Genomic DNA, 12541 nt, shown 5'->3' on the forward strand with positions numbered 1-12541 from the left:
ATATTTATTATTTTTTTTTTTTTTTTTTTTTTTTTTTTTTTTTTTTTTTTATTAGTTTCTCTGTTTTAACATCTAAGAGTCATTATTTAGTAATTACTTATAAAATTATGCATAAATTATTGTAGTTTTTGGAATTTTTTATTTATCCAAAACTTTAACATTTTAAGGCGGGTCTATATGCTAAGAGTACTAAATTTTTAGGTTTCAAAAATTAGTGAGTAGTTTAATGAAATGATTATTTTTATTTTGATATTTTAAATGATAAATTGATTGAATTTTAACTTGTCATCATCATTACGTCAAAGCGAATTAATATAAATTAATACTTAAAATAAACAACAAACTACATGTATGAATTTAGTTTCAATATGAATAAAATATAATAGTAAACAATGTATGCGATAATTTATTGCATTTTATAGACTAATTTATAATATATTAATTTTAGATCATATTTTAAAATAACACTGAAGGAGATTCAATATTAAAAAATAGATATTGAATTGAAATATTAAGTGGATTCGCTTATTATTTGCATATCTTATGGTTAAAACTAACGGGCCAATAAGGTAATTTGTATTTTTTAAATTATAAAAGCACCAGATCATACATTTTAATATTAGTAGGATAAATTTGTATAGATATAATATTGCATAATATTTATTTTGTCACTATTTAATTAATATCTTAGACCATAAAAATTTAATAATAATATCACAGACTATATGTTCATATAGTCTGTGATAATATTACAAATAAATTCGCTATCATTTGAAAACGCAGATACATTATCTAATGTCTGTATTTCACCATTAATATTTCTTAAAATTACACAGAAATTTACACAAAATTTAATTTTTTTAAGATCGCGTGGAAATAAATGTTTTGACAATTAAAACAAGTAACAAATAATGTAATCTCTTAATGAGTATTCGCAAAATATAAAGATTTCAACACGATCAACAATGGTCGAAGTAGCAAATGCCATGATCATATTGACCATACTTTTCATTTATAAAAAAATCCTTAAATAATACATGGTTCAGTATCACAATTTTTAACTATATCCCCATTAAACAATTCTGGCTACATACTATCTATAAAAAAAACAGTTGTTGAACAAACTGTCCGTGTCTTTTTTTATAAAACAAATAATTTTATCATAACCTCGAATAAAAAACTATGATCAAATCAGAATAACACTGAACGGATCATTTTATTTTAGTATGTTGTTTGATGTCATGGTAAGTGATACTGTTGTTCATATATAAAAATTAATTGCACAGTATAGTGAAAATCTAACAACATTTTTTATGTTTACCACATATGTTTGTGTTTTAAATACATAGTCTATACATTTTTCATTTAGAACCTGAGCGTATAATAATATTCAACTCGTCGATTTTAATGAAATACATTATCAATCATTCAATATACCTTATATACGTACATTTAGTGTACGTATATTTCATAAACATAATACAATTATAATTAATTTATGTATGTATTATACACCAATTATTTTACTCTATTGTATTTCAATTGACAGTTGAGGAGTTGAAAATAGTTATGACAATGTTTTAAAGTAAATGGTTGTACCTAGTGCATTACTAACTCATTTTTAATACAGTGTTATATAGTTCTTTATTTACGCATTAAGAAATTTTTATTAAAGCTCACTAAATTAAATTCGAAATATTTTATATTTCTTCATAGAATAATATTTTAGTATCAAAGATCTTTTTTGTAAATATTATTCGGTAATATAAATAATTCTATTTGGTTACTACTTCTTTGAGAAAATACCAAAAATAATTTCAAATGAAAGGAGTGAGTGAGTAGTTGATATTTGTACATAATACTTAAAACGATGTAAATGTTTGAAAATAAAAATAACTAATTTATCATACATATATCTAAATTCGTGATATTTGACTTTAATATACTTCAATATAGTTTATCCTCTATCTTAATATATAAACAAGTTGTATACAATTTTACTTCAACAATTTTAAAAACAAAGTTACATTGTAACACTAATATAATTTACACTCACAGTGCGATATTAATAAGTCTTATCAATTTAACACTGGAAAATGTATAGAGGCTCGATAATTTTAAATTTCCTATAATTTTACACAACTTATTATAAATAAAAATTTTGAGATTAACTGATACATTTTTTCAAAAATCAACGAGCTCAGATTTTTTTATTCTGGATGAAATAGTGAGATCATGTAAAAAAAGTAAATTCGTGTGGATTGGGTTGCCATAATAGCCTACCCAATAAAAAAGACTTTTTATTTGTTTAATATTTCTTTTAGACTAACTTATTTTCTATTTGCTGTTATACTTATTGTATGGCTACAAATGAAATTCATAAAAATCGAAGAGAAGGTATTAAAGGTCAAGGTAAATGATGATTCATCAACTAGGGCGCGAAATTGCATGCATTTACAAATTGTATTAAGTTATTCCGAGCCTACCATCACTCAACATAAATTTTCATTAATTGACTTAAAAACTTAATAATGTGTTTTTAGCAACGTTATAAATTTGGGAAGGATTAGAAGATTTTAACCTCCCCAAAATGAAAAATATTTCTACACTACTTAATATCTCTCCTACGACAAAGTCATATAAACTTCAAAGTGACTTAAATGAAATTTATAAATTCGGGCTCTATTAATTAATAAAATATAAGTCTGCGTAATAAATATTGGACAAAAAAATACAATGTAAGTGACAAATAGTTTCAGAAGTTATCTTTTCTTTCTGACATCTAATGTGTTACTTTAGGGTTTTTTATTTATTTTGCATACATATATCGAGGGTATTAAATTAAAGGAATTTATTTACCAAAACTAGTATTTTTCGATTCTTTGTCTATTTTAATCAACATATAAAATATTTTTAATGTGAAAATTGTGTACTATTAATTATATTGCATGGCATATTTTTTTAAGAAGAAAACAATTTTTTCATTAACTAAAATGGAAAATAACAATTGCTCTCTTGGAGATGAATATTGCCGTTAATGGAGAATGGCATGCTCCTGTGGCTCCTCTGCTACGCCATCGTTTTATAATATCAATATTTTTACTCCACATTACATAAAAATTGCTCTTATGTGCGAACTACTGATAATTATATCTTTATGACGAATATATAGTGACATAATTTAGGTATGATTCTTAGATAAATTTTACACCTGTATAACATTTATTAAATTTAAATGAAAAATATGTCGTTGCGGTGTTTAATTTAGTAAACGAAGAAATATATTTCAATAGATGATTTGTTTTTGAATCACAGAATAAATCTATTTTTATGTTTATAATTTATTCTGTGGTTAAATATACCTATTGTTAAATTGAGGGGTTACAATGCAAACGTACCTTTTTGATTTTAGAAAATCGCTTCTTCTGAAAAATTGTATTTTTGGAAATAGTATGTGCTGCATTGTATCCCCTCAATTATTATGACCAATCACGATTTTGATAAGACCTTATCACTACTTTGACAGTTATTAAAATAATTTAAATAAATACTTACCAAAATATTTTTGTTTTTCTAATAAATTTTCTGCCGAACATTTAATTAAAATGATTTTTAGCAAAGATCAGAATGCCTATCGAAATCACTGGATTTTTCATAATATCATTCCTACTGGTATGAAATGTAGGAAATATATATAATTTCGTTTAAGTATTAAAAAATCATAATAATTCATACATTTCTAAATGTATGAAAACGCTTCATTATTTTAACATTGCATCAAACAACTATTAGTTATTAATTTAGTATTTTTGTTAAAACCTATTATTTGTTTTATATTTTAATAATCTATAAGTTTGATTATTTTTTAGGTTTCATTAACTTACATTGTTAATAATAACATAAATTAACAAATAATTATATACTTAATATTTGAGAAATTCATTATGGCTTCTTCTATTCATAATAGCTTTAAAATTGATACTAAAAAGCATTCTTTTTACGATAAGGTTTGTGACAATATTATGTTAAATTAAATAATCATATAGTTCTTAAGCAAAATAACATAGATTGAAATTTTAGATTTTTAAAATAATCTACTGTTAAAATTTTGAATTGTTTGTTAAATTTATTTGTATTTATTAAAAATAATCTTTCATTTTTCATCATATTAAATTTTTTTTCATTAATTATTATTTTATTAGGTGAAAATAATTACGGGAGTTAAATTAGTCATAGCACCTTCCTATTTGTTCATATGATTATAAATAATTTATTAAGTTTTATTAATTGTAAATTATAAAATAAACATTTTTTTAAATTTTTTAGAATAGACATGTATAGCTTTTAAAAAATAAATAATGAAAAATTAATTTTACTTTCATCAAATTGCATACTTACAATTAGATGACTCACACTATGTTTTAAATATTATTCCTAATATTCAGTATAACTAAGATAAACATGAAAATGTTATGATTTTTTTCTTTTTATATGATTTCTCCCAATCATTTAAAATATATTATTATAGTTACTGATTATTATTTTATTCATTGAAATACTACTTAATTTTGAAGGATGAAAAACCTTACTGTGAAATAGTGAATGAAAATGACTCTTATGAGAAAGTATCATTCTATACAACATTTATGGCAGCTATAGGATTTTACTTTTTATTAATTATTGGATTTGTCAATTATTTAATTTTTAAACCTAAAGGAGCTACTGAACAGAATCGAGAAGTAATTTTACTATAATTTTTTCTTTAAATCTTAATAATACCTTCCAAAATATTTTAGGGTTATCCTCCTTTATACAAAACATTTGACAGTATTTTTTTGAACTATGTATATCGTCGTGTACAAGATTGTTTTAATAGAGTAGTATGTGGTGTTCCTGGTACAGAAATTGAAATTCAGGATAGAATAACCTATGATAAAAACTGGTCTTTTGAGTAAGAAAAACGAATTTAATAATCTTTTTTTTTCAATGTTTTTACTCATTAAGAGCTATTGTAGCCTCCCCAATGAAGATGTTTCTCAACCTTATATACCCCAAGACAAATGGTTAGTTTATTGCCGTAGGACAGGGAGGCAATTTCAATTACTGATCTGCTAATCTTGCTTAGCAAATAAAGTTACCTGTGAATTGAGCCTAACTCATAGAAGTATGATGTTATAGGCTCAGTTACACTATCCCTTTTATTTAATAATTGTAGTAAATATTAATATAATTAATGTATTTTATACAATTTTTTAGGCTTTTGGATACAAAATCTACATTTTTAAATTTAGGCTCATACAATTATTTAGGTTTTGCCGAATGTTATGGCCCGTGCATAGACGATACAGTTTTAGCTATAAAACAATATGGTTGGACTATTGGTAGCTCTCGCCAAGAACTTGGTACAAACCTTTTACATCTTGAACTAGAAAAGCTTACTGCTGAATTCTTAGGAGTTGATGATGCTTTAGTGTTTGGAATGGGATTTGCTACAAATGCTCTTAATTTACCTGCAATTATGACATCACAATGTTTAGTGCTTAGTGATGAATATAACCATGCATCAGTTATACTAGGAATTCGATTATCAGACGCAGTTTATATGGTTTATAAGCATAATGGTAAATTTTTAGTAATTTTAATTGTTATTAAATTTTTCATTTTATACAATTATAAAAAGTAAAGATATATCTTGTTTTTTTGTATTAAATATAATTGAACAGGAATATATTTAATACAGTAAAAATATTGTTGATTTGAGATTCATGTAAAAGGGTTTTTATAATTTCATTGTTGATGATTTTTTAAATATGAAATTTATTGATGTTAATTAACATGAACCCATTTTACATGAAAGCTAGCAAGTTGTCTTCCAAAAATATTTCTTATTCTAAATAATTAAAAAATTTTAGATATGGAAGATTTAGAAGAAATTATTAAAAAAAATATTATTGCTGGTAATCCAAAAACAAAAAAACCGTGGGAAAAAATATTTATTGTTACTGAAGGTATTTTTAGTATGGAAGGTTCTATAGTAAAACTTCCTGAAATTATTGCTATAAAAAAAAAATATAAAGTAATGTTTATTTTTTTGATTATGTAAAAGTATACAAGTGAATATTTCTAATTTAATATTTGTTTAAATGTTTTTTTTATGTTATTCAAGAATATTTTTTTTAATTATTAGATTAATAAACTTGATATAAAGTTTACTTTAATATATATATATATATATATTTACTAATTATTTATTTTACACTATGATCTCTTTATTAAATAATAGAAAATAATATTTAAAATAATAATATTAGAAAATTAATAGAAAAGTTTAGGGAAAAAAGAAAAAGCTTGTATGAGATTTATAGTTTTGGAGAAAGCATATGATAGAGTATAGAGAGAGGTTCTAAAGTGAGCATTAATGAGAAAAGGAGTACCGAAAAGTTACATTAATATAATAGAGGATATGTATGATGGCATTTATACCATGGTAAAAAGTGTGGGAGGAGTAACAGAAGTTTTTTGGGTAAGAGTAGGAGTGCATTAGGGTTCTGATTTAAGCCCTTACTTATTTTCTATAGTGATGGATGAAATTACTAGAGAAATACAAGGAGGAGGTGCCATGGTGCATGTTGTTTGCTGACGATATAGTGTTAATAGGAGAAAATAGGGAGGAAATTAATCAAAGGCTAGAGGTGTGGAGATCAGTTCTTGAAAAAAAGGGTTTAAGAATAAGTAGGAGTAAGACAGAGTATATAGAGTACGAGTTTGATAAAGGAGAATACGAGGTAGGTGAAATAAGGAGACCAGTGACAATAGGCGAGGACCTGATTGGAGAGGTGGAAAGTATTAAGTATTTAGGGTCAGTTGTGTAAAAGAGCGGTGGTATTGACCAGGATATAAGACACAGAATTAAGTGTGGGTGGTTGAAGTGGAGAGAAGCGTCTGGCATCTTATGGGATAAAAGAATTCCAATGAGGCTGAAAGGTAAATTCTACAAGACTGTAGTGAGACCAGCTATGATGTATGGTTCAGAGTGTGGGGCGGTTGATAAGAAAGTAGTGCAGAGATGAGAATGCATAGATGGATGAGTGGAGTGACTAGAGAAGATAAGATAAGAAATAAGCATATAAAAGGGAGTATAGGTGTAGCATCAATTGTGGATAAGATGAGAGAAAATAGACTTAAATGGCTTGGTCATGTTATGAGAAGAGAAGAATCGGAAGCCGTAAGAACAGTTGTAGAAATGAATGTTGAAGGAAAAAGAGGTAGAGGAAGACCAAAAAAGAGATGGAGAGATGTTATTGAATGCGATATGAAGAAACTGATGTGAGCTTAGAGGATGTGGGAGATCGTATCAAGTGGAAGTTTAGGATAAGGGTAGCCGACCTCAAGTAGTTGGGATTAAGGCGAGGAAGAAGAAGATCTCTTTATTAAATAATTTTTAAAAACTTTAAAAAAATAAAAGATAAATGTTTTTATGTATATTTTTAATATTGTTAACTAAATAATTACAAATTTTATTTTTATAACTATTCAGTTGTGTACTAATATTTTATTAACAAATTTTATGATCAAGAGCCTATTACATTATTTTTTTATTTAACTCTTGTAAATTTTAGGTATATTTATATGTCGATGAAGCTCATAGCATAGGTGCTTTAGGTCCAAATGGTGGCGGTGTTATTGATTATTTCAACTGTTGTTCAAAAGATGTAGACATTTTTATGGGAACATTTACTAAGTCGTTTGGTTCAGCCGGAGGATACATTGCTGGAAATAAAGTATGATGTATAAAAATATGATATTACACTTCAAGTTTTCTGAAGTGAATAACTTGCTATTAGTGTAATTTTATAAAAAAGAAAAAAAAGCAGAATGAATATTTCAAACCGTTTACTAATAAGACTAGCTATTTTGAACTTTAACATTAGAAAACAATGACAAAATTTATTTGTTGATTTACAGTCATAGGTTCAATATCATAAACTGGTCTTAGGATCCCAAGTTAATTACATTAAGAAATTTTTTTTAACTTGAAAACTATCTCTTTCAATTTTTTAAATACTTTTTAATTTCTAAATTTTAACATAATGTGTAAAAGTTGGCAAAAGACTTAACTGGGGCAAAATATTGCAATTACTTATTTTCTAGCTTATGGCATAAGTTGAATAAAAATCATTTATTAAAAACAAAACTAAGACATTTTTAAGTTTTATCAAAAGCTGTTGCAAAAATTTTAGAAATGTCACTACTCTAAAACAAGTTTTCTGTTCTTACATTAAGTTTAACTAGAATAATGTTCTTTAATATGGTAAAATAAATTTACTAGATTGCGTACAACATACATTTTTACGCTTTGTTATAACTATAATATTCCTAGATCACCTTATTCATCTTATAAATCTATCCTCACTAAACCTATATTCTCTTTAGTCAGCAAAAAACTCAGTTAAACTTATATTTCTTATATAATATTCTACTAAATAATATTGATTCTTCTGAATTTTTATATAAATTAAATTTCTTTATTCCATCCTAGAATACCAGATTCAAAAAAAAACCCAGCACAGAGAGGTCACGGCACAGTGGTGACGTGGCATAGTTGAGTCCAGTATATAATGTATGATAAAGTATATTACATTAGCTTTAATTTAAGGTATATATAAAAGTGTCAGAGTTTCCGGAACACTTTCAAAAGTTAATTTTTTGTGAAAAAGTTGTCATTTTGAATCCCCCTTGAGTTAAATTAGGTAAAGGGTTAAATTTATAAAAAAAAATATACCAAATTAAAGATAAATACATCATGTATCTATAAAAATAAAATTATATTGATTTGGTTATTTTTTAAATGCATTTTATGCTCCTTCTAACTACTTAATAAAGTCTGTAAATGTATTAAATATTGATCATTTTAATTTTATCTTATTTCTTTCTTTGGACAATTATATTGCTGTATAATGCTACTATTTAATAGTACCACAATACAGCAATTTGAGACTTCACAGTGATTTTAAATTAAAAACAAAAAATTTCATTATTTCTAATTTAAAAGTACATCTTATTTCTAAAATTATTATTACTTATTAGCTAAATTAGAATTAGTTTTAATTATAATATATTTATTATATGATATGATGTTAGTATTAAATTAATTCCATTTTGTTTAGTTAATAAAGATGTAATACTGTTATGATCAAATTTATACATAAATTGTAATAATATTGAGTTATCTATCTGTTAAAATAATAAATGATAATAACATAAAATTTAGAGAGTAATTTGTCATATAATAGTTCTATATTAAATTATTTTATTCTCTATACACATTAAAGTATAATTAGTATTTTTTATCTCAGGCTTTAATTAGTTATTTAAGAGAAAATAGTTATGCTTCTTGCTATGGTATGTCAATGCCTCCCCCAATAGCCCAAATGATAATATCTTCTATGTCAATAATTATGGGTAAAAAACATGGCAATGAAGGACACAGACGAATCAAGCAATTAGCAAGCAATGTTCAATACTTTAGAAAAAAGTTAAAAGCAATGGGTTGTATTGTTTATGGTAATGATGACTCTCCTGTTATACCTATGTTAGTGTATATGATTTCAAAAGTTGGGTAAGTTAATCAACTATTTGTATAAATAATTTTTTTAAGAAATAATGAATTAAAAATTTTATGTTAAAATAAATTTAGTTTATCACATTCGTTTTTTTAAATTATATATTATTAAGTCAATTTTAAAAGTATTTTATGAGCTACTCAAAATGTCAATTTATTGTTAATTATAGAGCTACTGTTCGTGAATTTGATAAATATAATATTGCTACTGTTGGAGTAGGATTTCCTGCTACTCCTATGCTGCAGAGTAGAATTCGATTTTGTATGTCTGCTGGATTGACTAAAGAACAACTTGATGAAGTATAAATTTTTAAAACCTAAGATTTCTTTATAAAATAATTTTTGTTTTAATTTCTAGTTTTCTATGAATTTTGAATTTTTATAAATAAGGTCCTAATTTTATTGATAATTTACATCCTTTTAATACTAATCCTAATATATTAATAAGTTATCGTAGTAATATTAATTTACTATATAATACAATATATATATATATATATATATTTGTTTTTACAGAGTGATTAATTTATTATTGACCATTGGATTTCTTCTGAAATAATAAAAATTAAAAAAACAATTTTTTTTTTGATTTATTTAAGTAGCATTTATTTCTCAGTTTTGAGTATTTAAATATTTTTAGGTCTATCCATTATCTCTTATAAGGGTATAAACTTTATTTTTTTTAATAACAACAGTAATGGCAACATACAACATGTTGTGAACCAATTAAAGGATTAAAATAGAACTTTCAATATTAAAATGAGTAATTAGAAGCTCTGATAGTTGATTTAATTAACATGATTAATACATGAACATAATAATATGAAATAAAATAATTAATACAGATTTAAATGCATGATTCTATATAATAACGTTATTATACATAAATGTAATATGATATTAAGAATTTCTGTTTTTACAATAAGATTATCTGAAATATTTTTAATTTATCTAGATCAAGAGATTCTTTATTAATTCAATAAAAATTACTAGATGTTCTTATGCTATTGAGAGTCTGGAGTAATACACGATTTATTATATTTAGTATAATTAATTATACTTATACCATAACAACATAGATGGGCTATTGAATAATAGATTTTGTGGTATTACATTGAGAGTAGTGTTAACAATTTTATTATTAGTGTATAATAATATAGTGTTGTCAGTGTGTAATGTATATAATGAGACAAATTTATTTGACCTACACCATTTACATACAGTTAAAATAGAAGTGTTGGACTTTTACTATTTAAAATTATTGATTCATTCCGTGTACAATAAATCCATGAGTCCGAATTAGATAGTCTGTACCAAATAGACAAATCGAATGAAATATATATAAATTCAAAAATTCCACTCAAAAATTGAGAAGTCAAAACAATAATAACTAATCTATTTAATATATAGTGATATAATTAAGTAAATGACTAATAATAAATAATAACTTTTAGACCAGTATTTTGGAAGTTATTAGCATTTTTGTACCTAGACAGATTGAAGAGTATGGATTTGAAATGACTCGTGTTGATAATAACAATATCATACCTTCATCCTTTATTATAAAATGTTAATTACTTCTCACATACTAGTTTTTACTCACTTACAGTACATTCTAAAAGTTGTTATTGACCAGTCATTTTCTTAACTAAATTAAGAATTATTAACATTATTTATTAAAAAAGCTAGTTAATAATGTATGTTGTCATTTGAAAAAAAAAATTTTGACACCATTATAAGGGATAAATATAAAAAATACTTTATTATTGATATATTGAGAAAATATGTACCAAAAGGAACCAAAATAAAAAAAATTCTTAATATTTTTATTCTTTGATTAATTGAGTGGTTAATGATAAAATAATCATTTTGTATATATTACTTAATAAGTTCTTATAACATTTTTTATTAAAAATTTCAGGTTCTTAAAGCTACTAAAAAAGTTGTTGATAAAATTGGCTTACGATACTCCAGGAAACAAATAAAAAATTCATATATTACATATGAATATGAATAATGTATAGAATTATATAATTTTGTACTTTATTAAAAAAAATATTTATTAATTATAGTTAATAGTATTTTAATAGATCAAACAAAAATATTATGTATAGTAAATTTAATCTAATAATAACATTAAAATATTTTTTCCATACAGAGTGATTGTTTAACTATAACTCATGCAATACCTTAAAAAATATAAGGTATAATATTAAATTTTAATTTGGAAGTTAAATTCTGCTTTATAATTTTCAAAAAATAATTGTTTCCATATTTCTATTTGTCTCTTAAAATACTATTAATTTTAGTTTTTTAAATTGAAACATTTGTTTAATCAAGTTACACAAACTAAAAAATGATCAATCAATGGAATTTTAAATCAGTATTTTGGAAGTTAGCCTTAATAGGGGAGGTGAAGCTTGGATATGTAAACTTTTACTTTTAAATATTAATTAACTGCACTACTCATCCAGCCTTTTTATAACAATGCTAAATTATTTTATAAATCCTAACCATAGGTTATTATCAGCTAACCATTTTCTTAGATAATATTTTCTAGTTTATAAGTTATATATATATACAGGGTGATTTTTTTTCATAACCCACTCAATTACTTACAGAATAATAATAATTAAAAAAAAAATTTTATTACTATCTTTAGTTACACATTATTCTTGAATTATTAACTATCTATTACTTTTTAAGTTCATCCCTTATGCCTGGTAAGGGTGTCAACTTTGTTTTTTTAAATGGTAACACATATTTTTAATTTAATAAAATATTTGAGTTTTTAATTCAATAGTAAATGGCATTTGAATTTTTAATAAAACTTAATTTGTTTATTAGATATATACATTTACAGTTTCAAATTTTTGAGTTAATATATAGGTATAATATACAAGGGATTACAAATACAGG

At 24.0% G+C, this 12541-nt stretch overlaps 1 protein-coding gene across 9 annotated transcripts; it reads left to right on the plus strand.

Annotated features, from left to right (window-relative positions):
- Window positions 1-1559: 1559 nt before the first annotated feature.
- Window positions 1560-12333, plus strand: LOC126910383 (serine palmitoyltransferase 2). Of its 9 annotated transcripts, none has more exons than XM_050692917.1 (10): window positions 1560-1834; window positions 3870-4007; window positions 4575-4739; window positions 4797-4951; window positions 5257-5621; window positions 5913-6076; window positions 7620-7781; window positions 9342-9619; window positions 9793-9922; window positions 11544-12331. In XM_050692917.1, exons 2-10 carry the CDS (start codon window positions 3945-3947, stop codon window positions 11637-11639), a joined length of 1578 nt encoding a protein of 525 aa, XP_050548874.1. In that variant the 5' UTR covers window positions 1560-1834; window positions 3870-3944; the 3' UTR covers window positions 11640-12331. The 9 variants fall into 9 exon arrangements, with proteins under 9 accessions (XP_050548874.1, XP_050548876.1, XP_050548880.1 ...); XM_050692919.1 differs by having other exon boundaries at window positions 1560-1830; XM_050692918.1 differs by lacking the exon at window positions 1560-1834 and adding an exon at window positions 2989-3185.
- Window positions 12334-12541: the final 208 nt, after the last annotated feature.

The sequence above is a fragment of the Daktulosphaira vitifoliae genome, unplaced genomic scaffold (assembly GCF_025091365.1).
Source record: "Daktulosphaira vitifoliae isolate Bord-2020 unplaced genomic scaffold, ASM2509136v1 Scaffold_1, whole genome shotgun sequence".
NCBI classification, from domain to species: domain Eukaryota; kingdom Metazoa; phylum Arthropoda; class Insecta; order Hemiptera; family Phylloxeridae; genus Daktulosphaira; species Daktulosphaira vitifoliae.